A 26,799-nucleotide genomic window follows, 5' to 3' on the forward strand; every position below is an offset into this window, starting at 1 on the left:
AAAAAAAATTTATGAAATATAGAATACTTTAAAAAACAAACTGATAACACTATTGGTGCCTGCTGATTTCTTTTTTTTCTTTTGAAAGTTGCTCAGTTGTATCCGACTATGTGATTCCATGGACTGTAGTCCATGGAATTCTCCAAGCCAGAATACTGGCGTGGGTAGCCATTCCCTTCTTCAGGGGATCTTCCCAACCCAGGGTTCAAACCCAGGTCTCCCACATTGCAGGTGGATTCTTTACCAGCTGAGCCACAAGGGAAGCCCAGGAACACTGGAGTGAGTAATCTACCCCTTCTCCAGCGGACCTTCCTGACCCAGTAATCAAACCCAGGTCTCCCGCATTGCAGGAGGATTCTTTACCAGCTGAGCCACAAGGGAAGCCCAGGAACACTGGAGTGAATAATCTACCCCTTCTCCAGCGGACCTTCCTGACCCAGGAATCAAACCGGGGTCTCCTGCATTGCAAGCGGATTCTTTACCAACTGAGTTATCAGGGAAGCCCTGCTGACAGTGGGTGTTTTTTAACAAGGAGCTTTTATGGGGGAGCTTTAGTGAAGAGGGATAAAAAAGTTGGGAGTACGGGATTCACAGATTCAAATTACTATACATAAAACAGATAAACAACAAAGATTTACTATATTACACAGAGAACAATATTCAATCCATCTAATAGCCTATAATGGAAAATAATTTGAAATATACATTTATGTAAGTGAATTACTTTGCTGTACACTTGAAACTCACACAATATTGCAAACCAACTTCAATGAATTTTTAAAATAAATATATAGGGAGTTTATTGCCAACACCAGTTATGTAAGTAGAAAACACAAATCCCTGGAAAGCGCGTAAATTAAGAAACTATGAGTTGATGTGGTTACCAGTGAAAAGGCACATTATCCAGGGAGATGGCCCCAACCTTTGAGCTTGTAGCCACAGGACAAAACAGACAGTTCTTTAACAAATCTTTCCTCACGGCCACTTAGGGAAATGACATGGTAGCCTGATGATCTCTAGGTCTAAATCAGTATGATTTCCATCCCCGATTATTCAACCACTTAAGAGATGGGCGTTTTTAAATTCCATTTCTCCTTTTCCTGATTTTCCTTACTGACTGTCCAAATACACGTCCCTAAATCAAAATGGAGAGTGTGCACTGTCCATCTGTACAACAAGGAGACTGAATGGGAGCTCTACAGAAACGAAAGTGGGGCAGCCGGCAGCTCTCAGGCCTTTAGCGAAACGAGGCCACCCCAGCAGGAAGGGAACGGAAGCTTCCTGACACAAGGTGGCACCTCTGTATTCACAGACAGAGGACACGTGCAGACAGATCAGGGCCCAAGTCCCGCCTCTGCCTCTGGCGTGGCATCCAAACTACCACTGTGTCACCTAGAGAATGGGGATTGCCATTAAGATTAAATGAGATGTGAGCACTCAACAGATTCCCGCAGAGACGCTGGGCTACCTTCTCAATGAGCTCTTTTCCCCCTCCCTATCCAGCTCACCCCCTTGTTCCCAGCCTCCCTCCCACTGTGTCGTCTGCTCTCCTTTCCCCTTGCTCTTTCTCCCCCTCTTCCTTTCCTCCCCCTCAATTCTGTGTCCCTCAGCCACAACGCTCAGCAATGAGCCTTACCCTGAGCATTCTTTATGCCACGTCTCCACAATACAGCAGCCCAAACCCTGGCAGAGCTTTCACTGGTATGGCTGTGCTGTGATCAGCCTCATGGACCCCACAACAGGCCACTGCCTGTGTGTCCTAGGTTGTGATCTCCAGACCAAAGAACTGATGGAATGGCAGCTCCACCACCGCAAACTGAACACGACGGTCCTGAGGCCCAAAGGTCCATACTGAGAAACTGGGAAGTTTGGCCCTTTTTAATCAACCAGATGATCCTTTGCAATCAGAGCCCCATTATAATAAGACACTCCTTTAAGTTCTTCACTTAACCAAAAATAACTAACCTAACACAGAACAGACTGGGAGCGAATTAAGCATTAGAATCGCTAAGGTTTGGGGGTCAGGGTGAGAACGTGCTAAGACTTGACCCATCAGCTTCTACAACCATAGACTCAAAAAAGAGTGGAAGGCCTATCACGTACCAGGTGTGAACTTGGTCTGCATACACTGTCTCATTATTGCCTCTCAATGTTCGCTCCCAGGCATCCTGCCCTGTCTAATACCATATGACACCAAACAAAGGACCAGTCACCTAATACTTATCAATAATGACATCTACTCAGCATGTCTGGACAATGCTGGATAGCTTACACTTTTTTATGAATTTAAAGAATAATTATGCTGGAAAGCATAGAAAAGTCTCCAACCAGGTATAAATTCACAATTAGACACCTTGTTTTTAAAGGGGTGTCCTTTCAGTCAGCCTGGCATTTCATGAAGCGCTGTAAGGGATTTCTTTAGGAGCCTTTTCCCATGGATGGACACCACCCACACATACCTGCAAGGGCACCTCAAGAGACAGACTGCACCTGAAGTTGACCCGTGAGTCTCGGAAAACATCAATCTCAACTGCAAAATGCCTTAGTGATGAGCATTTCTTTTCTTTCCTCTTTACCTCCCGGCATGGCAAGACCAAATCTGTTCCTATGAATGCAAGACTGCAGCAGGGTATGGATTTGACATGAGGCAAATACCTCTCCTTATCAAACGCTCAATGAGCCTCCAAGCCAGTGTGTAGAAACACCACTGCACCTGGGAAGAGAGAATATCAGAGATCACTTAGAAAACCCCACTTCTCCCAGGACGGTGGGCAAAGGCTGCCGTGCTGCCTTCCGAGAGGGGCAAGGGCCAGTGCCCAAGAGAAACGACCGGGATGGGGCGAGACCCGGGGCTGCAGCCACCGTCTGGAGGCCCTCAGTGTGGCTGCTGCCAGGATTCTCAGAGCTAATCAAGGGGAAACGGATCTGGTCCAGGCAGCGGGACGCGTTTACAACAACTGACAGTAACGGTAACGTCCGCCAGTTTGTATTAAGATGTTATTGCACCTTTCCAGTTCTAATCACCAATTATGACTCTATTACCCCTGCCTGGCAGTTCATCTGCTCCTGCCTCTGCTCAGGGCAACTTGGAGTCGGACCTCTGATCTCCCGGTTCCACTCCAGTGAGCGCTCAGCACGGAGGCTGTCATCTGCAGGCGCGGAAGACGGGAGGCATCGCCGGGGCTGGGATAACTGTAGCTGACCTTACAACAATTTACTAAGGAAATACCTGCTTAATAGTGGCGTGAGCGCGGCTTCCTTGATGCTTACCGCGGCCCTGCAAATTAGCGACAATGGGATAAATCTATGGCCGGCTCGCCAGACACTTCATTAAATCACCGCTCTCTTGCCTTGTAGCACGCTAATAGAATCACAGCCCTCGTTAGCTACTGAATAAAAGATCAATCACAGACTTTGAAAGCTCTTGCTACCAGCTTCCAGAGGAAACAAGCAGGAGGGGAAAAAAAAAGGAGAGTGAGCGAGAGAGAGAGATATTTAGGATCATCGCTGAGATTCTGAATGGCCTCGCTGCAAGTTGCTTCAATTACCTTTTCCACAACTGGCTCCGAGTGCAATACTCAGAGGAACTTGTTAAGCCCGCTTTCAAGAACGGCACTCTAATATATGACTGTTAGACCCTGGTCAAAAGTTCATAATGTGCATATGTAAAAAGGTACTAAATTGCCTGAGGGCTAAAACCAGAGGAGTTTAATTGTAGCAAAATGCTAAAAACGGTCTGTTGAGGGTCCTTCTATGGGGATACTGCTGGCTCTGGCTGATTGAAGTACAGAACATAAAAGCCTTACAACAATATTTCCTTAAATGCTGGGGCAACTGCCAGCAGTTGCTATTGCATGAATGTTGTGGTTAAAGGAAAACATTTTCCTCCCCTAAAATAAATAGAGTCTTGAGAACTGCTCCAGCCCATAATTTTAAGGCAGGATGGGAAAAAAAAAAAAAGGGAGGGCTCAACGATAATAAATAAGGGATCATTCACAGGGCATGTCCAATCTCCTCGCGGTGTGTTTTCACACAGGGCACCTGGAAGGGTTCAGAGCCCGTAACTGCCTGATTTTGCAAACAACGTTGTGCTGAAATGACAGCTGTTCCTGGCCACCTTGCCCGTCACTAGGTGAGACGAACTCCCATGGGGATCCTCGCAAAAAACCTCTGTGTGGCTTGTCTTTATTTCGTCTTTCATAAAATGAAATTGAGTCCCATGGACACACGCGGTTGGCTTGCTTGTATGGGTTTCTCCTGCCCAGAACTCTCTACCTCCTCAAAACATACCAATTAGCACCTCATTTGGCTAAATGAGAATACAGGAGCAGGACATGGTGACTCAGACTGTTAGGAGGGCCTGGCTTAAATACAGAACACCCAGGGGAAAGTAGCATCTGGCAGATGGGCTTTTGGATTTACAAGAATCATTTGTGAAGGCTGAGATCAGTTTCCGTGGATAGTGAAATAAGCACTCACTTGTGTGTTTCTTTAATCAGACGCAAAATTCTACACCTTTCTAGCATTTCTTGTAGCACCACACTCACACAGAGGACAACACAGCAATAACCAGACAGTCTGACAACCACCACGTCTGGGCCAGATGCCCGTGAGGGAAGGATGGAAGCTCTGGCTGTGGGGCTGGTGTACCCGGGGCAAGAATTTGGTAAATGCGATGAGCAGTAAGGCACAAGCGATGCTTCTAATGTGCTACAGCAAGTTCATAATCCCACTCAAATGAAGCATCCATCTAGCATCGACCGTCACCAAAACTGCTCAGGGACCCCTCCACCTTGTAAGTCCAAGCCTTGCTACGTCATCTGGATTGGTTCACACTGCATGTCATATTTTAAGAGGGGTCAAGTAGCTCTTTAGTTCTTAAAAAGCAAAGTTGTAGCAGGTCATTAGACAAGACTGCCCTTTGCCATGTCCGGTTTCTCTTTGACAAATTGCAAATCTGAGTTCTCCAGGCCCATGTTCTACAAAAGGAACTGGTGACTTCACAATGTCTAGTTCAGTTTGATCTCTGTTCTAGTCTCAGGTAGGTTTGGGGAAATCTGGGCACCTGAAGCATGGGCATTCCAAGAGGAAAGGACAGAAAAGGGCTAGAAAGACTATGAATGATGGTTGTCAAACTGACAGCAACCAAGGCAATACAAAGCACAAGCTGCCCCCACTGCAGACAGAAGAGGCAGCCCACGAATCCTCTCTCCAGTCCTTGACTCCCCCCAGGCCTCAGGTCACAAGCATCAAAGGACAAGCCTGAACTCACCCTTACAACGTGTGCTTGCCCTACTCCTGACCACAGACATCCCCATGTGACAGCGCAGCCGCCCAGCTCCTTGGCAATTATGTCATGCTTGACCATAGGACAAAACCCATAAAACCAAGCTCAGTCCTGAGGCTGAGAGGGAACCTGCAGAAGCCGTGGCATGCAGGGGGTTCATACTTCCAGAAGCAGGAAGATGCAACAGGCAGGGTATGTGTGTTTGAGTCTGATATTCAGTTCTGTGGCTTACTAATGGTAGGACTGACTGAGGCCAGTCACTCAAGGCTTCTGTCTTCTCATCTGTAAAATGGGCATAATAATTCACAGTCCAAAAGGTTACTAGGAGAACAAAGTAAGTGCAAGGACATGTAAGAAATGCCTGGCCCATTGCCTGATGCTCAGAAAATGCTTCTTCTCTGCTCTTCTGCACCACCATGTAACTCTGGAAACAATCCCAAGGATAACAAGTAACACTCTAGACAGGACCATTCTAATACTGGGTAGCTGTTGTCAACACAATTTCAATGCAAAGCCATGTGGATGCTCTGGGCATCAGAGTATTCCAAGACTTCATCTACTTGATGACGCCCACATCCACAATTAACTGTCAGTTTAAACACAGGGAGAGAAGGAGAGTTACTACAACCTGATAGTGGGCATTTATACAGGTGATTACTCAGAACCTAGAAAGCAACACAATGATGTTGGTGACTCACTACTTCCATCCTAGATCAGCTTCTTAAAGAAACTGAAGGCTTCCAAGGCTACCTCGAGAATTCATGGGTGGTCTTTACTGTCTCAGGTTACTGACCGCACCTCACCTGTGCTGTAAGCATGTCCATTCCTACTTGGCTGCAAGTACATCCCGCCCCGACCCCAGCTCCCCATGTGAAACCTAAGAATGAACTTACACGAAAAGTCAAATGACCATGCTAAGTGACAGAAGGTCCAAGAGGGTAAAGTTTCAGAGAAACAGGGCGCTTGGTTTAGTTCCTGCTGCAAAGATGACAGTCTTTACACCGCGTGTAAAAGTACATCCTGAAATATCCTAACAACATCATAGTAGTAAACTGACTCTGATTTTTAAAACCATCAGCAAAGTCCCCGTCACCCACGGACCGGGCTGCTGCGCGCATCTGGGTTTATGGGCCCTGGAGAAACACCACCTGCCGCAGGGCTACCTTCCAGGGGAGCACGAGGCCTGACATTATGAGAATTCTGGGTCACCTCCCTACTTGGGGGTCCCTGTGTTTAACTCTCCACACATCGTGGGAGCCTGGAGTCCTGCGAGCTGCTGGAGCAACCACACTCGATCAATGTAGAGAGAGGCGGGAGAGAGCATGGATATTGAGTCCCTCGCTGTAAGAAAATTACTTCAGATTTACATAAAGAGAAACAATTAGGTATTTCTCTATGCCTTAAAAGTATTTTTAAAAATACTGGCTTTCTTGAATTTTCCCAACTGTGTTTGTCAATAAAAACATTGGTACAGGGCAGGCAGATGTCTGGAATGATGGAAACCCGGCCTAAACCAGCCTACATCCAACGCATGCCCCCAGAGGGCTTCAGTGTCCTCCGAGGAGAGCTCTGGGAGTTGTGTGTTTTTGTCCGAGAGGGACAGAAACTGATGAAACCGGCAGGTAAAGACTTTCAGAAATAAGGTGGCTTCTAGAACTGAACAATGAAGATCTCTGTAGGCATCAAAGTGACACCAAGGTCCTACGAGGGTAAACTTTGGGGTGATTAATTAACCAAAACAAGGGCAAATTAAGAGCACACTAGTCAAAGGCGGGTCTGCTGTGGTTCAAACCCAGTTTAGAGAAGCTGTGTCCTAGACCAGTGGGTTTGGAGGAGAGTCAGTCATTGTTCCATTATATACAACTTCTTGGGTTTTTAAAATTGAGTCCCGCAATGTTTCATTCGTAACATCAAGCAGGCCTTCAGGCTGAGTGAGAATGTAAACAAGCCCCTGATATCACTATAAAATACTTAAGTGTATTTAAACTAGAAGAACATCTAGGCAAACAGCAGCAGCCTTTAATAATGGCACACGCAAACACAGAGAGTAAATTTTGCCCAATATAAAACCACTGATGTCGTGACAGTTCACAACTAATGCACCACAAATACTCATGTGTGTACATTTCAAAGACATACAAAGGAAAGCAAAGCAACATAGAGGATACCAGATACGACCTCAGTGGCAGGAGAGAAGGAAGAAGATGAAGAGGAGGAGGAGGAAGAAAGTCAATGCTTGTGATGAAAGCTAAAGTCCTGGACCATCATAGTGCGCTTCACTCAGTAGACATAGACAACCGACTAAAGCAACTTGCAGCACAGTGCTGCTCCAAGGCCACTGAAATACCCAGTTATGCAAGAAATACGCATTCACTCAAAATACCAGAGAGGCCACGCCAGGGATGCCACTTCAGAGTGCAGTGAAAACACTTTCTTTTGATGAGAACTTGAAACATTTCAAGGTTCGGTTTCTTACTCTCTAAACAAAAGGGCTTGGCCTGGGTAACCTCTAAGGTTACAACATTGTGGCCCCTAGAGATGGCTCAGGACACCTCAGTTCATTCTACAGTGCAAGCTGCCGGAGGATCAGTTCTTCCAAAGACATCTGCGGGCCTCCACTTAGATATTATAATCTATTTAGTGTACTAGTATTATCCCTCTAGGTCATAATTAATAGGAGCAACTAACCTGGGAAAACTTCAGGTAGTCATGTAAGTGAAGTAAATTAAATACTAAGGTGACATGGGCAATGGAAATTGTTGGAAATGAAGGTTTTTTAATCCGCTCAAGGCCGAGTAAGGATGTACTGTAATCACTCCATTGCTCTTTCCCTCCACATTCTATAAGCCAGTTCCAACTCAAACCACACAAGGGTGAAGCAGAAGGCCATCTATTGGTATGCAGTGGTACTCATATGAGCTTACATATTATTTTTGTGTGTGTATTCATATATAAAGGACTTCCCAGGAGGCTCAGTGATAAAGAATCCACCTGCAATGCAGAAGACACGGGTTTGATCTCTGGGTTGGAAAGATCCCATGGAGAAGGAAATGGCAACCCACTCCAGTATTCCTCCCTGGAAAATCCTATGGACAGAGGAGCCTGGCAGGTTACAGTCCATGGGTTTTGCAATGACTGAGTGACTAAACAGGAACAACAAAAAATACATACACAAATAAAAACACGTATATGCTTTTAATATCAGACCATCTTTCTTACTATTAACGCTAAAAGTTAGGTGACTTATATCCTATTTATTTTTTCAAATGCTGTGTAATAATAAAATTAAAAATGACCACATATGCTCGAGATGTAAAATAAGAAAATAAGTAAATGTTTAAGTCAAATAATGCTATGTCAATGAAGCAAAACAACTGACTGGCAGGGAATGGGGATGAGGGAAATAAAAACTGAAATGGAATCTGCAGAACAAGATGGACCAGATTATGTCTGCTGTAGACCAGATCATCCATCACCCTTCATCACTGGAGGATTCCTCAGTTTTCTCATCTAGAAACATGAAACAGGGACATTCCAGAGCCCAATAAAGGCTGCTAAGTTCACGCTGTGTTTTTATGTCCCCGTCTCTTGCCTGGAAAATCCCATGGACTGAGAAGCCTGATAGGCTACAGTCCATGGGGTCGCAAAGAGTCGGACATGACTGAGCTACTTCACTTTCACTTTCACTGTGCTTCCCACTAATGTCGTCAAAGCAGAGTCTTGTAAGAAGGGGTATTAAGTTTTCCCAAAGGAAAGCTTAGCATTTGGGAAAAAAAATTCAAGAATTCTTTAAAAAGTCAAGAAAAGGAGCTTTTCTATTTCCTTCCACTTTGGTGGAATTCACCTTCACTCACTCAGGACAAACGTGTTAGTCATAAAGTGACACTTGCGTGGTAAACCTCTGTACTCTAATCGGTCTTTACCTTGAAAGAACCGAGAGAACAAGCAGCAAACCTGGACCAAATGAAAAAGCTTTTCATCATTTTACTCTAAGTGGGGGAGATGGCCTATTTGCAGGAGAGCTTTTGCTGCCCCGGAAAAATCCTGCTTCGGAAGAGCCATCATCTGAGATTTGAGGAAGTCCCTGGAAAGGCCTTTAATGAGGACCACGGAAAGAAAACAAACAGAACACACAGTCAGAACATTACCATTCGGTCTGAACATACGCCAACTCTGCAAAGTGCATAGCAAATTAAAATCATAGGGTGGGCACACATCATATGGCAGTTCAACATCAGATAGACCATCCTTCCAAGGGCTATCGTTTCAGACAGCCCTTGCAGAAATGCTGCCAGCCCACAAGTGGACAAGCCTTTTCCCTGTTCACGATGCAAACAGCTCTTTGCAAGGATGATCAGTCAACACAGTGGGTGCTAATATGATAGTTCTGTCATCAGATGGCATTGCAAATTTCATTACACATTTTAAACCATGTTAACATGGTTTGTTAATGTGGGTACTCACTACAAGACCACAGCTATTTAAATAATGACTGAGCATGCTAATTTTTATACATATTATGGGGAAGTGACACTCTGGATATTCTAAATATTCTCTTCCTAAAATCTGTCTTGCATCATTCACTAAGGGTCATCACCAAAAAAATTTAAGCTAGATGTTTCAGAGGACTGCAGGTTTACAATTCTAGTGATTACTTTTGTAAAAATTACTCAGACTATGTTCAATAAATGTGAAAAAATATCGAACATCAGCAAAAAATTACTGCGTTGATTGAAATAAAAAATGTTATCTATTTGAAGGGGAAAATATTGCATATTACAATGCAGTCCCATATTAACTCTATCAGATATTCTCAAGCAAGAATATAATAAAACTGCCTTAAAAGCAGACAAGACAGGATGATAATTTTGTCTAAAAACAAAAATAAATTAAAAAAAAAATAATTTTATCTGCCCTAAATAAAACGTAATGATCAGATAGTTTTGCTCACACATGCACACATATATAGGCACTTCAACAAAATGCCATCGACAGATGTGAATGTCCCATAAGGAATCTTGCCCATTTATCTCCCATGTTCAGTGACCACACCAGAAACTGTATAGCGTCATCATCATCATTTAGCTGCCATCATCATTTCAGTTTTAATGTGAGATCATGAGATCCCATATCCATAGCCCGCAGTGGACTTTTTTTTTTTTGCCTTCACCTCCTGCGTGGCTTACCACAAATCCAGGTTCATTACCCAAGTCTTTGTTATAACACTAATCTTATCCTGATTTAAAATGTGGAACTTTGTGCAAGATGATTTTTTTGCATCAATTTTGATTTTTTGGAAACACTACACTAAAATCTTCTTTTGATTGCTGAGTTTTAATTTTGTTCCTAGCCCTAGTCTTGGCCATACCATTGCTTCGGTCTTCTCTCCTTTTTGTATTGACATGCTCACCTCCTCTGCCATGACCTTCAAAGCTTAGTAAATGTCAGCTTCATTCTAGAATTTCACCTGACGACTCTCGCATGTACCCCCCAAGGCAGAAAAGCACTGTGTCCAGAGGCACTCATCTCCCTTCACCCTCACATGCTTTAAATCCCCAGCGCTTTTAAGGTAAGCACCCAGAGGAAAATGACGTGCTCACTTTCAAATTTTCGACCCCGTAAGTCAGCACACACAGCACCCCATGAACATGTTATCAGATGGGATGCGATTAAATGGTTTTAGAGCAGTAGTTTTCACAGGGTGGATTTTGATAAGAGTGAGAGGTGAAACCAATAGTGGCTGGTAAAAATGGGTCACAATGAGCACTTTAAAAAAATGAAATGCAACCAAGAAAAGAGGACACTGCCCAACATTGGAGACCATTTTGTGAAACTTCTGACTCAGCCACATGCGTATTATACACAGACACACATACGTGTGTGCCTAAGTATGTATGTATCAGTTTATGTATTGCATAAAAAAATTAATTTTTAAAAATTTTCTGTAAGACACTGTTCTGGAACAACAGGACACTCTGATCTGTCAGTGACTACACGCCCCACCACAGTACAGAGAGGGAGAGTCCCAAAGTCATCCAAGTCCTCAGCAGTTTGGAAAAGAATCCGCTTATCACCATGTTCAGAGAGCAGTCCTGGGTAACTATGAAACCCTCAATACTAGAGTGGGTGGACTTGCTGGAGAATTTCTTAGGTACTAGCTAAGACATGACTATTGGTCTTTTATCAAATGAGTAACATATTTTTCTGGTTTAAATGAACATTACAAATATACATGAAAAAAAACCAGGTCCTGGTAAAAAGGATTTGAGTTAAGAAAAAAAACAAATTTTTTTAAGCAACTGCTAAACTATCTTTGTACTGTTTAAAAACTCAATCAAGGTATTTCCTTGACTTAATGGAATTCACCCTGTATTGGACCCCCACGGGGGGAAAAAAATTGATCAGTGTTGATATGGTTCCGATTAAAATGTTTTATTCATCAACATTTTTTTTAGAGCCTCAGGATCAAAACAGTAGGCTGAAATTGCAGGCTGTATCTTCCTCTCCTATCTAACAGATTTTTTAAGTATACACGCCTGTCTGCACGGTATCACAAACCAACCAACCCACTCCTTGTATCCTTACTGTCTGCTACCATCCACATACGTTGCGCCATCATGAACTCCTTCTGTCTTTACAAACTGTCTTCAGTTACCTGAATACATAATTTTTTTCATGAAGGTATATGTTAAGATATAAATAGCTTACTGGAAAAAAACAGTAGACAGAGGGGAAAGAGAGTAGTCAAGAAACAAAAAGAAAAAGACCAAAAAGGGGATAAATACATATTTATTAAGCCCTTGGAGACCTGTGATTATATACACACACACACATAAACATATTTGTGTCTGATTAAAAGTTTACCATCCGGGTAGCTGGCATGATGCTGGATAACAATCATTAATTAGTACTATGTAAATCATATGGAGAAATAAGGTGAGGAAAAAAAAAAGAACCAAACGTGAAAGCTTCCCAAAGTTCTGAACCTAGGATGCTTTTTTTTTTTTTAACCTAGGATGCTTTTATTAAACTTTTTTCCAAGGGGTATTGCAAAATCTCTTGAGTATTGACAATACAGGCACATTTCCAAAAGTACAGATCAAGTAGAGTTGCTTTTGGTCTGGTGTAATTAAGAGATTCAATGGAATATGCCTCTGCTTCAAAATAAATCACTTCACTAATTCCTATCTGACCTGCTCCCAAGAAAGGATTTAAGGTGACTGAAGGAAAGAACAAGCACAGAAGATGGACAACGTGTATCAGAACCACTAAAGACCAAAGGAGGCTGACATACCACCAGCGGCGTTCGTATGATTTGAGAAAGCACAAAACTGGACTCAGAGCTCTGACAGTACATTATGATACAATCACATTATCAAGAGGAGGGTCCTATGGCAGACCACAGGTCCTGCTTGGAGTTCAGCCTTAAAGAGTATTTCTCATGAACAGGGGATCGGTATGTTTTAGGGCCAAATGATAGACAAGATCCTTCACAATACTTGCTATGTGTCCTTAGAAATCAGTCACTTTCAGGAAAATTCGCATTAACTGGAAAGACATAAAGAAAACCAGCGCTGGCCTTAATCCTCCGACAATCTAAAGCTCTGAGAACTGGTTCCCCTCTTACACAGAGAAAAAGGGACCCAGAGGGTAGCAGGACTTGCCCCCGACGACGGGGTATCCCGGAGGAAGGACTGGGATGCAGAGCCTGATTTCTGCAACCTGGAACCCATGTGTGGTCCTTCTGTTACATGGTGATGAATTCTTCCTTGACAAAACATGCTGACGTGCTTCTCAGCCCTACCCACCTCCTGTTGGGAGTGGGCCATGGGAATGGAATGGGTTGACAGACGGAAGGTACGAAGAGTGGGGCTCTCAGCACAGGTGACTTCTGACCGACGTGAGCCATTGTTCTGGCTGTTCTTGGCTCCCCTGGTCCTCGAAGCCTATAGAACACACACTTCTTTCCAGAAAACTCACAGTGAAATCTCCCACCCTGCACCCAATACGGGTCAAACCTGCATATCACAGCCCAACACGGAGGCAGGTCAGGTAGATTCAGCAAGGATTAGCTAAATTTTTGATCTGTTTTTGATTTTGCCTCTGGGTTCAAATATGAAGCCGGCAGAGACGAAGTGACAACTGGAAGAGGTGCTGCGTGAATTTGTGTTTAAGGAGAAAGCAAATCACAGAGAAGAAACCACTCCAGGTTCAGGACGAAGGAATCTGTATGCTCCCTCACTTTCCACCCACAAGAAGTATGACAACTCATGCCTGATGGTTATAACAGAGGGAATAAAAAGAGAAGAAATCTGTATTTCCTTCATGACTGGGCATACCCCAGATTCTACTTCTTTTGAAATAAGTTGCATTTTTCTTTTCCTTTGAAACATCTTCGTAACACCTTCTTTATAGGGAACGCGCCCAGGGTGAATGCTGGGGTTCCGGCCATTCTAAGCACATTACGCGGCCTTTGATGATTACAGTCAACAGACAGACAGATGGCACGCAGGCACGCCAGCGGGAGAAGCTACGCTCTAAGAGGGACAGACAGGCTGATGGCACTCACCCGCCCAGGAGGACTAAACTGTCCCCCACATTCTAAAGTCCAGAGTTTACAGCTTTTTTTTTTTTTCTTTTTCTTTTAAAGACTAAGAATACTAAGAAAACAGTACAAAGCTCTCGGTAGTTGATATACAGTATTTTTTTTGGATCAGGCAAATAGACTTTTTATAACTTTTCTGTGAAACGAGAGCCTCTGTGGCTCAGGTTACTTGGACACCCGCTCTGTTTATTCTTCCCTTTTCTGAGCAGTCAGGAGAGATTTCTCTCAGTACTTCAAATAAATAAGATATCCAGCTGAACAAACACCACACACTCCTACCGATTACTTTGGCTTTGGAAAGAATATTTCACTTTCTTTTTTTCAAAAATGTAAATGATTAAAGAGACCCCCATCCTATGAAACTCAAAGACAACATGTTTCAAGTGATGCAGATTCTATACAAGGTGGTAGATAGTGAAGCCCAGCTGGGGGAAAAGGGCACGATCTTTCACAGGGGAAATTAAAATATTACTAAATAAGATATTTCATATCGCATAGCTCTTAGCAGGAGTGGTTTTGGAACATGAGAACCAAATTTCAGGGTGCACAGAGTCTTATTTCTGCCAAACAGCAACATGAAAGTTGTTTTTCTTTCTTTCTAAGATTCCTACTTAAAACAGACCCCAAAACTACAACAACAAAAAAAAAATCTGAAGACTTATGCATGGTAAAGAATAAGAACAATATTCTATGTGGGCTTTGAATGATCAGTGAGCCTCATCTACCTTTATGGCTTCACAAAAAAAAAGTCTAGGATCACTGGACAATTTTTGAAACTTAAAACTCAGAAATAGGTGTATTTTTTTTAGAAAGAAGATTTGGGCCACTGATGAACATGGTCCCCTCTGGTCAACCAGCATGAAAACAAATACTTGACTTTAAGAAACACAATCCATATGTTTCTTTACTCTTTTCATAAGCTTTCTTACTAAAAGACTAAATCTTATCTCTCTCATTATGAAACAAAAGTGCAAAATAATAAACAGACACACATTTTTTTTTTTGATAGGTGCATCTGGTACCCCTCAGCCCAGAGACAGGAAAGACAAGAATGCAGAAAGAATGAAACAAGAGAATAGCAAGGCAAAGACACATGCATCAATAACAAATGCTATGGCTTAGGGCCAAGAACGAGCAAGACCTAAATCTGCCACCAGACTGCTTACCAAAAGGTGCACACGCGTGCACACACACACACACACACAAACACGCATGCTGACACAGAAAGACTAAATAAACCCTAATTTGTAAAGTACAAGATGGCCCTGAGGCTTTCTGCTTCCCCTATTTACACCACTGTGAGATCCTCTCCTCTTGAGTGTGGATCAGACCCACTGACCTGCTTCCACCAAACAGAATGGGCCAAAGTTATGAGCTGTCCCTTCTGGGGTTTGGTCACACAGGGTTGTGCCTCCAAGGGGCCTCCAGCTAAGAGGCGGGGGGGAAGCAGTCTTCAGCCTTCGAGGCCATTAGGAACTGAACCGCGGCACAGCACCCGGGCTTGACGTGCACCGTTCCCGGGTGAGCTGTGACACAGCAGCGGCCAGGGTGGCGCTGGGACTGTAGCTTGAAAGCTGCCCGTGAGCAGAGGGCTGGGCTCCAGACCCAGAGGGACTGGGAGAGACGCCGAGGGCGTGGCACGCTTGTAAAAGCGCACGGGACAAAACAGGTGCCTCGGAGGGAGTGACCCCCACTCTGGCGCGTCTGCGTTTCACAGGTGGCATCCCCACGGGTCCTGACTCAGCTAGCTGTGATGCAGGCAGAGTTACTGAAAGACGCCCAGAGGGGTTCTGAAGCTGAAAGAGCACCTCTGGAATCTTCTCAGGCCAGCCATGCCCCAGGGTAAGCCCAGCATTTTCAGCAAGGTGAGCAATGGCTATGGCAGCAGTGGAAGGGTGAACCCTGAAGTCAAATGCACCTAACTCAAAGTACTTCTTTCTGTTCCACAATCCTGTCCTGCCTACAGTTTTTGGCATTTAAATGTCCATTTTTTCATAAAAGTAAGGTGATAGTCTATGGTGGTACATTTGTCCTTCATCTAGAGTTTTCAGAATAAAGTGTATGAATCCACATAGGTCTCCTTTTTGAAAAAAATTTCCATTCAAATTACAGGGTAAAATCCACAAGTCCTGGGACATCAGGTCTCAGTTGAGTGACTCATTTCACAGAGGAGGAGACTGAGGCCTACAGAGGGTGAATGACTCGTTCTGAAAGCGCAGACGGCTGAGAACAGCAAGCTCTAAAACGACGTCCAGTGGGACGAGACACAAAAAACCCAACGTGCGCGTAGGGCGCCTGCCATTCAGTAGGTCCTCGGGGCACAAGAGAACATGTGTCCCACTGCCGCTCAGTACACGTTTATCTCTGCCAAGTGAGAAGGGCAGAGTTTATGGATTTCAGCTTCTGAACAGTTCGGAACCCCAGGTTCAAAGTTCTCCCTATTGCTGCTGGGAAAACAGTACCTTCCGCCTCACCAGGAAAAACCAACATGTCCGGTGGTTTATATGAAAATCAATGTTCACACAATAAACGTTTCAGAAACAGCATCGCGGGGCAACACAAACTCCTGGCGTCTGTTTAATCGTGCTGGCCTCCGATAGTGAAGCTGCGCAGCGGCCAAAAATCACTGGAAAGAAGTATGAAATTGGAGAAAAGGAAACTGGAGGGGGAGGATCAAAGAAGGCACCACTAACTTAAAAGTAATAAAAGAGCTAGGAAGGGAGTTAAAAAGAGGCAGTGCATTACCCAAGTGCCGGCGGGGACACACAAGTAAAGGAAACGAGGAAGATAAAGCTGGGGGAATTTCAAATCCTGGTTAAATGTTCATTAAATAATTTGTCACACGTATTAAGGCCAGATAGTCATTTTCCTCCCCCTCTCGGGCCCTCATTCGGGAACAAAGGCCTGACCAGACTTAAAACACTGCATCGCAACGCAGAGAAAATACAGTGATGAAGTGCCATGGCCTCATAAAGCCAGGCATGTCTTCCTCCTCTTTTTTTCCGACAAGAAAGGGCAACTCTTTCCTCAAAGCAAGGGGTACTGTTAGCTTCTCTGGGCCGCCAGGAAGGCTGACATTATGCAACTCAGGGTTGTATTGTACGTGGTGTTCGTATGCCTAACACTCAAAGGAAAAATTAGAACTTCTGTGACGGACACGGGGCCATCATTATGAGCTTGGGCATCTTTGAGCAATGGGAAGTAAAAGCAACCTTTCCCCATCTGAGAAAATAATGGCGATAATGATGGTAACATTTACTGCACATCTAATGGATCGTGCTCTGTATAGTATATCCACAGCATCTTTTACTCTCAACACAGGTCAGTAACAGCAACGCCAGTGAATCTTTACTGAACAGCTGGCGTGTCCATGCCCTTGCTCAATTCTCAACACCACGCGGGAGGCAAGCAGGCCACCCTGGTTTCGTGCAGAGATGTTAACCAGGGGATGAAATGTGCCCAAGAGTTAGCAAGTGGTAGTGCTGGGGTAGGAGCCTAGAGGGGCCCGCCTCCAAAGCCTCTCCTTTCTTTCCCACGCCTTGCTGTTCTCCTTATGCATTTCCCCTCCACGCCCACACGTCTGGGTGGACTCCTCTTGTGTCGCCAGGAGTTCGAGGTGAGTCGCTGGGTTCTAGTCCTGCGGATGGACGGACAGGCTGTGTGACTCTGGGTGGAGGAAGAGGGGGTGTTCCCAAGTCTCAGTTGTTTAGCTACACATTCTCAACTGCAATCCCCTGCCCTCCTCAGAGACTCATGATAAAGAAGGAATTCATGACTGTCATTCATTAAGCACCTCATCATTTTCTGTTTATTTACAAATATTTACTGAGTATGTGTCTGTAAGGCCTTACAGACCAAGGACACCGCAATAGGGAGGCAACAATGGCACTCTTAAGACAGACGTTAAACACAAGACTGTGGGGACTATTTCTCTAAATTGCATCTGTGTTCAACATTGTGAAGGTGAGATTCCTGGCTGCTTCATTCACTCAGCTGGCATGTGTTGATGGGCGTGTTATCACACACCAAACACTTAACGTGTGATAAGCGGGGGCTCTTATAGGAGCACATCATGGGGGATCCTGACCAAGTGTGGACCTAAGGCTTCCATGAGCTCTGATGCTTGAACTGAGTTTTGAAGGATGACTACACAGTAACTAGGCATGGAGGGGAAGGCTCATTCTAGACTACAGAGCAGCGTGCTTCAGCACCCTGGAGGAGGAAGGAAGACAGGCTGGAAGTGCCTTGGGGTAAAGCTGGGTAAATGTGAGGGGACCAGATAAGGCCGGGTTCCTACCATTTAATTCTCACTTACTTCCACAATGACTCTATAGATAGCACTCCCATTAGACAGATGAGGAAACTTTATGTACACAAGAGAGTCTGCTCAGAAGCCATCATCCTCCCCTTTTTCCTTGCCATCAGATCTCGCCTTTCACCCTAGAAGCACAAAATGCCGAAATGCACTCACTCTCCCAGCCTCCCGTGCACACAGGGTCTGGAGAGGTAGCTCAATCCTGGCCAACGGGAGCGGAGAAGTCTGTGAGGGAAGACAGCTCTGAGACAGAATGTCCTCCTGCCTGATAAAGGAAGAAAGCCTGCAAAAAGGAATCTCCCTCCTCCCACCCTGACTTCACAGGGTGGGGCTGCGAAGGCTGGTGCTGCTGCAGCCATCATCCACTGGGGAGGAAAGATCAGGACGCTCACAGAGAAACTGCCCAAACATTAGCCAAAGAACACCCTGGCTGCCTAGGGAATTCTAAAAAAAAAAACCTCTGTTACTCCAACAACCTTTAACTGGATGTTGACTCACAGCCCAAAACATCTGAAAAATGTTTGGCAAAAAATGAGCCTGAGAGGGTGAATCATTTCAAAATTATACAACTGAAAAAAGGGGGGAAATGTGAATTCTGAACATATGCCTAATGATTCTACATCCCATGCTCTTTTTCATTTGATCATATCCCTGAGACTTTGAATTGGGCAAACACTGTAAACCTTAAAGCTCCAAACAGAACTGAGAGAAGATGAATTAAACCAATGCTAATGATAACCCTGAAAAAGAAGAAGAATGTCTGAGACTGTGGGGACTTGGCTTCAGCGAGGGAAAGAACCCACCATGAGGGGAGAAGGGGTGGTTACGGAGAAGCCAAGTGTGGCCCAACCACAGAGGGGTCCTAGGAGTCTGGTTTTCTAACATATCTAGCCTGGCCAGAACAAGGCAGCCAGAGAATTCAACCCTCACTCGGGAGTCTCAAAATATTTAGATTAGTGAAGAATATGCTGAAATTTCCACTTTGAAAACCATGTTTCCTCCTCTCAGCACAAAAAGGCCCCTTGCTTTTCTACTCTAACATACCCGCAGAGATCAGACGGGGACTTTTGTCCTTGATCCGATCCAGAGCCTGGTCAACAAGAGGTATTTAAAGGGGAGGGGTGGGGGAGGGGTAGTATTTTTCTAAAATACTAATTTAAAGAACAAATCAACATCTATTATCTCCTTCATTATGTTTTAAATTGTGCAACTATAAATCACCCTGCTGCGGGTTATTCAAGGGCAGAATTACCAGGCTTGGCTTTCCCGAAGGTTAGAAGAATGACACCGAGCGCTTTTCCCAGTTATAATTTATAACTCCGCAACAGGAACGGTGGCGCGAGCCCATCCATTAGCGGGGTGGCCGCACATCTGTTAAAACTCAGCACGATGACTGAGTGCGGCCCCAGGAAACGCAACCCAATCGTTTCAGAAGTTCCACAAACTCAAGTCGCTTTTTTTTTTTTTAATGTAAAACGATTTGAAAATGCGGTCCCCCTAAAACATCTGCTAAGCTCTTGCTACCCTAACACATGATACTCTTTCTACCATTACCTGCCAAGGCAAATATGTGGTTGCACAAAACACTCTGAGGGGCACGTGACGGGGGCTCAGCTTCAAACTTCCACACTGATGGCAAGGGGCTGGCGTGGACCTAGGAATCTGAGCTGAGACCTGGTTTACCAGGACTGCAAGTTTCTGTGGGGAAGAGAAGGGGGAGAGGGTGCGCTTCATGAAAGTGCTTTCAAATGTTTGAAAAAGGAAATAACCACAGGGCTGGATCCATATGGCAGGGCTGGCGGTACATTTGACAAAGAAAATGAACTCGGACAAGTAGCTGGCCAAGGGTCTGCCGGCTGATATTCCAACTTCTTGAACAAGCTGGGTAAGTTCCATGTGCTTTTTCGGTGTTTCTAACGTAAAAGTGCTGTAAGCAATGAGTGAAGGCATACACGCTGATACATTTAGGCTTCACAGTGTCTGGCCTTACCGGTCAAGCTGCATCCTACTTGGGTATGTGGCAACAACTGAAAAATAGCCAAAACTACTTTTGAGAACTTCTTATATCACTAGATAAAACAACATGCCTGGTTTTGTGAATTAAGCCCCAGAAAGTAATATGTACGTATAAACACATTATACACACATACATACAATATATATAAATGCATTCATATGCAACATGCAATTTTAGAGCCCATATGAAAAATGTAATTTTAGAGGGATTTTAATAAAAAGCAAGATAGGCAGGAAAATAAGCACATAACAGATGGATGGATGTGACTGTGTAAACTAGAAAGCTTCTGTTAACTCTAGTTTCCTTCAAGATGTTGATCAAGCAGCTAAAGAACCCTGTTATCTTTTTTAAAACAATATTCTAGAAAATCCTAGTCTCATTTTTATCTATTATTTTAATTTTAACATAAGTTAGAGGGAGGAGAGAAAAATGCTTGTCTCCCCACAAACCCCCATATACTGGTCGTGACCACTGGACCTCCAGAGGAAGACGTGTCAGAGACAGGTTCCACCGGTAGGGGTCGCTGTGTCAAGAATTAATCCCTAAGAGTTTCTCATTAGTGATTATTATACTGCAGGCGGCCAAAATGGAAATATTAATTAATTTCAAAGTGATAATGCATTTACAGCAACAATTAGAAATGTATAACTGTAAAAGGGAAACATTTAAAAGACAGATTACATTTAATAAAGTTGCACAAGAACATCCAATTGTAAAATTACTAATCTGCAACAATATTCCTTAAAGAGGCACTTAAAATAGCCTGACTCCATGAAGGGTGACCTAATTACTGTAACTAAAATCACTGTAGTCACAGCAAGTCACAGCAAATAAAAAAGGGACGTTGATGTTAGAATACTGCTGTTTAACACTCATGGGAGCCGGCGACGGTGGAAAAGAAAGGCAGGCCTTCCCAGCACAGGGCTGGGCTGTGTCTGTGCCCTTGACCTTGTACATGGAACACACACTCCAGCAACTTCCAGGCTCAAAGGAAAGGGGGCAATGGCAGAACGCAAAGAGAACGCCAGCCCCGGGTGGCTGGGACCCCGCATCTGTGCTCAGGCTCTCCACGGGCGCTTCGGGTCCAGCTTCTACACGGGGTGGGGCTGTGGGTGCAACGGCATGGCTTAGGTCCAAAAGCAGGTCTGCATTAAAATGACAGACGCGTGCCCTTCATCCACAGAGCAATGTCTTAGCGCGACAGAAGCAGTGATAGCCCCGTACAGAAGGATGAGACCCCAGGCTGACTCTTCCAGCGAGTCCAGTCTGTCCTACCAGCGAGATAGTAGATCCCTGGTCTCCCTAGGGCAGAGACCTCCCCCACATACAGAGTCCTGCATGTTCGTGGAAGAGAAGTGACTGGCTGTGAGCTTCACAAGTCCAGGGAGCCCATCCCACCTCTTGATGAATCTCAGTCACGTGGGACTCTGCTGTCTAAGAAACAGCACCAAATACCTAGATACACAGAGCTACGACAGGTGCTCTATCCATCGCAGTCAACCCGCACACCAACCTGTGTTGCCATTATGGTGAGAGGTAACAAGCGCAGGAAGGCCGCACGTCGGGCCCGAGTCCTCCCAACGCCAAGGGTGAGAGCTGGGCTTGACCGGCAGGACCATGAGCAAGACAGCGGCTTGCTCTACTATCCCAGGCAGCAGCCTTCTCACACTCACCACCACCAGGAAGCCCTGTCAAGTCCTTTTCCTAACACCTTCCTTGGCTTTTCATGGAATAGTCCATCACTGCCAAAACAACTTAGATAAAATTCAGTGCGTTTTTCTTGGTTATGTCACCAATTTTCTCCAAGCCTTCTCAAGGCTTATCTGCTCATTTTCCCAAATGCCCCTTTCACCCAGAGCCACAGAGACCAGATCTTGCTTGATTTGGCGCCCCAGGCTGCTCCCAGTGGGCATTTTCCTGACTGAAGGATCGGGGCCAGGGCTGGGAGGAGGCCAAGGTCTCTGTACACTGGATGGGGAGGGCAGGAAACAGCCACGTGTGCTGGGCATCAGGCCTCACTGGACCAGCTCCCAGTGTGGTGAGTGGGGACCTTCTCCGGTATGGTAACACTTCTGCCTAGGTTTCCAAATCCACACTCTGCTTTTCCACTGGTTGGTGTCCCAACCAGAGTTACCATCAAACAGTATTAGTTATTAATACCACTCAATACTCTGTGATCGCGACATGGCTGCCTGCCTGATTTCATTTGCTGGCACTTTCAGAAACCCTCCTGATTCATCCAAGAAGCTGACAATACAGCCCGACCCAGCTAAACACATGTTTACATACTGTGTTCATGTGAAGTATTAGATCCCCTCCCCAAGAAACAGAACACCATTCACCCCATCTTCTACTTTCCCAGAGCCACCTGCCCCATCCAGGGCTTTTAAGCCCTGGGACCTCATCACAGAATAAGAGTGTTGTCATTGCCCATCAAGGCGCCCTCAGTGAGTGGAGTCCACATCCAACAGTGGAACAGACGGTTACACCACCCTCCATGACGGTCTGAGTCATCACAGACCCACAGCGAGCTCCTTACCATCACATTCCTCTGATTAGAGAAATCACGGAATAAGAAAGAAACAAGACCTGATGTCACAGAAAGGAGTTCCTTCGCTTCCACCAATGTTCAAATACAAGTGAGGAAATTCAAGACCCAGAGATTACAAATTATACTTGATGACTGGTCCACTGGTCATGAAGGTGCAGGGCCAGTGGAAAGTGAGAAAGGACGCTCCTCTCTCCTCTCCAACTTCCTAAACCTGAACAACTCATCCACAGGCCTGCCAGTGGCCCTGGCACCAGTCCAGACCAATATTCTTAAGACAATGAGCCAAAATCATGATCAAAGACGCCCTTGCAGAAAACCTACTCTCATGCAAGCACAGAAAAATCAGTCAAGCAGGAACCAACAGAAGCCTGTGGCACACACTCCCCTTGAACTTGGAGAACGGCTCTCCAGAGGTCCTCTCACTTCTTTGGTTCTTTAAGTATTCAACTCTTGGATTATATCTATTTATTTTGCGTAAGAAACACCTGTGTGATCGAAATTTTAAAAACACGCTTACTTTCTTCCTATGCACATCAGGAGATTTTCCTCGTTGTGTTTGTCACCCCCAAACATGAAGTTTAAGTAGGTGGGAAATTTTAGAGGCCTGTATTTTAGAAAAGTACCATACCAAAAATATTGTGTACAATATGCATTCTTCACTCAAATGACTTCCTACTCAATGCTTTCACGAAAGAAGTGTTCAGAGACAGCTGTGAGAGGGCCATCAAAAACAGGAAAACTTCACACTTACCTTTGTGAAGTCCAAGTCGAAATGTGGTAGTCTGAAGCATCCAAAAGGACTTACCTTTGGCAAAGTAAAGAATAAAATGTGCCTCCAGCTGACAAAGGATGCTCCAGCAGAGGTTTAAACCCATTAAAAGAAGAATTCAGAGCAAAAATATAGACTCTCAATGGAAACAAAGGAACCACATTTACTGAGAATGCTAAAGTCACAAACCCATGCTATTTACCTACTAACACAAAACAGTTTGGAAGGACTGCGCTTACTGAAGGAAAAAAAGAAAAGATCACATCAAATGTAAACAAACCATCTTCATCAGCCATGTTAGCACAATAGCAAAAATGCACAGCTTCTCTCTGGGCCTTTGAGACATCTCTAGAGAAACAGATGTGAACTCACGTCAACTGAAATGTGCTCAAGCGCCCCTTCGCATCCCTCTAAAAGGTCTGATGACGTGATGCTCAAGACCAGACTCATTCTCATGAGAGGTGAGAGGCCAAGGAAGCGAGTGTGACTGGGTTTCTCTAGTGCCCTTTCCAGAAAAGCACACGGGAGGAGTGTGTGGCAACTGCGGCTGTTGACTCACCATGGACTTGGTGAAGGGTCTCGCCAAGGTGAAGAGCAGCGTGTACACCCACCAGCCACGGTGGAGGGCTGAGTACATCATGTTCCCGGGGTGCACTGCATTCGACGTGACCCCACGGGGGGACAGGCGGCGGTGGAGCTCGTTGGAGAACAGGATGTTGCACAGTTTGGACCGGTTGTAGGCCAGCATGGCCCAGTAGTCGTTTTTCGATGGAGAAAGGCGGCTAAAGTCTAGTTTTCCCGAGGAATCGTTAATATCTGTAAATCTAAAAAAAAAACAAAACAGAAAATGTGATATGAATCAGTCAGCCCCTGGCTTCTTATACAGCTTTGTGTTTTTATTAGAAATCTGAGAAAACCATGCAGAGATGACTGAAATCTCAACTGGGTGACCACTGAAACAAAGTCTCCTTAAAAAGAAACAATGGTGATTTCACAATATAAACCAACCAGGTCCAAAGACACACTTAACAAGGGGCCAGACTCATAAATGGAGTCGTCTTCACTGAACCCCCATCCACTATCCCTGCCTCTAACATCTATTTTTTCAAAACCGTCAGCAGGAAGTTCAAGGATAATTAAATTAAATGGGAAAACATTTTAAATGAAGGGCTGCTGCTTTTGGAAGCAGAAAGATATTGCATTCCTAACCCTTGACAGGGTTTTCCTGGGTTATTTTAGCCAGTGTTTGTGTCCTGTATGTTTTCGTTGGAGCATCCAAGTAAATATAGATGAGACTTGCTGCCTCCAAGACTCTCATCCAGATTAAAAATTAATGATTATAAAGGGGTTATAACCTTGGTGAGGTGCCATCAATAGTCTCATACGTTTAAAAGATAAATGTAAACAAAGCCAAAATGAGTGCTGGCAGAGTCTAATGTTTTTAAGTATACCCATGGCATGGATACACACAAATCAAAGTAAGTAGTTGATGTTTTATAATTGGGTCTGACGGAGTCGTTAAACACCAGCTGTTTGTTTCTTTCCTTCCTTTCTTCTTTTTATAATGACAACAAAGTAATGACTTCCCTAACAACCAAAAGAAAGAAGAAGAAGAAGAAAAAAAAAAAAACAATCATAACAGAAGGAATTTGGTCTCATATTCTTTAAGGAACCCTCAGAATTTGCTAAATTAACTCCGGGCATTTTCCCCAAATAAAAAGGGAGTATATGAGGGCACTGGGAACAAATGCTAAGGAAAAGGAAAGCAAAAGGTGAAGCGGAAATTATAGAACCATCTGGAAGTTCCTTAATATGAGCGAGCAGTTCATGTGGGGCTAGGACCAAGAAATTCATGTGTTAATGGAAATTAAGTACCCCTTCTCTAGGACTCAGTCAGTGACATCCCGTTTCTCGTATTAAATGACTTCACCAAGACAAAGGCATCAATAAAGCTGATGGCTGGAGATGTCAGTGTGGACACGGCAGTGAGACCCCAGTTGTTTCCAGGTCCCCAGACCATGGGAAGAGCCCAGATTTCTGAGCTTAACCATCTGGAGCAGTGGGACTTGGCGGGAAATTTGGAAATTTATGGGGGCCTTTTTCTGGTTGTCATAACGATTGCCGGTGGGGCGCCAGGGACAGTGGATGTCCCGCCAGGCAAGGGGAGTCTTGCTCAAGGAAGACAGCCCCGCTGGACACGCATGCGGATGAAAGCCTGTGTGTAATTATCTGAGACTAGAATCGAGTTGTGCTCTGCACAGATACATCATCCTAACAGCTACTGAACTTCCAAGAGTGGAGTGCCACAGCTTTGCGAGTGAGGAAGGAGTGTGCTTTGGGATTCTGGGGGTGAGGCTTGACCTGAGGCTGGTGGCACTGGAAGCTGTAAGGCCGCACACCTGCCAAGAGTCAGCAGGTGTGAAGATCCTGACGGAGGATCATGCACTCCAACAACTTTCCATCACTGGAGCCTGCCTATACGCTGACATGTTGGAACACATGTTATTTTAGCTTCACAGTCATTTAGGCCCAACATTACAGGTAGGTAAGTCCACTGAGTTACAACATGTGTATGCAGGGAAGTTATATTATTTCTGAATTTTATTTCAACACAGTGATAAGGTGTTACAGAAGAGCTGTCTCACACACACACACACACACACACACAATTGCTGAGTTGAGGATACAATGATCAAAGGTAAGGGCCACATCCCAGAAGTTCTCCACGCTCTGGGAAGAGAAGAACGTCAAGGATTTCAACAACGTCTAACAGGTGCAGGGTGAATACAGCAAGCTTCGCCCACTCTGCTGTGCCGTCATCGCCCTTCTTGGGGTCTCTGTTTAGCCCAATCCAGCTCAGGTATCACTTCCTCCAGGAAGCTCTCCCTGACTAATCCTTCCATTGCTTTATACCACAGTGATTTCTTGGGTGGCAGTGAGGGACAGACTGAAAGATGGCATGCAGAGCAGATGGAGATGAGGTGTCCAGATGAGGTTTTCCAGGACCTGGTCTATCGTATTCCTACTGTTCAAGCACCTGCCACGCCGGCAACATGACCAACAACACAAGTCAAGCCCCCTGGCACTTTATGCCTCTGTTCTGACCACACAGACCACTCTCCACCTGCTTCCAGGCCTAGACTGTGAGCTCCCAAGAGACGGACAGTGAGCTCCTTGACTGTTGCCTATGACATATAGTGGGAATTAGATACAGTATTAAAAAACTGAAGCCTCGTCATGGGTTCATAATTCTAA

The 26,799-nt window shown here is 44.8% G+C and overlaps 1 protein-coding gene across 2 annotated transcripts in view; it reads right to left on the reverse strand.

The window, feature by feature from the left end:
* Window positions 1–26,799, reverse strand: part of WWOX (WW domain containing oxidoreductase) — an 895,414-nt gene that overhangs the window by 603,887 nt on the left and 264,728 nt on the right. For both annotated transcript variants that reach the window (XM_070451501.1, XM_070451502.1), the window contains exon 8: window positions 24,104–24,368. In XM_070451501.1, the coding sequence (XP_070307602.1) occupies window positions 24,104–24,368 (265 nt within the window). The remainder of the gene's footprint in view (window positions 1–24,103; window positions 24,369–26,799) is intronic.

The sequence above is a fragment of the Odocoileus virginianus genome, chromosome 20 (genome assembly GCF_023699985.2).
Source record: "Odocoileus virginianus isolate 20LAN1187 ecotype Illinois chromosome 20, Ovbor_1.2, whole genome shotgun sequence".
Taxonomy (NCBI): domain Eukaryota; kingdom Metazoa; phylum Chordata; class Mammalia; order Artiodactyla; family Cervidae; genus Odocoileus; species Odocoileus virginianus.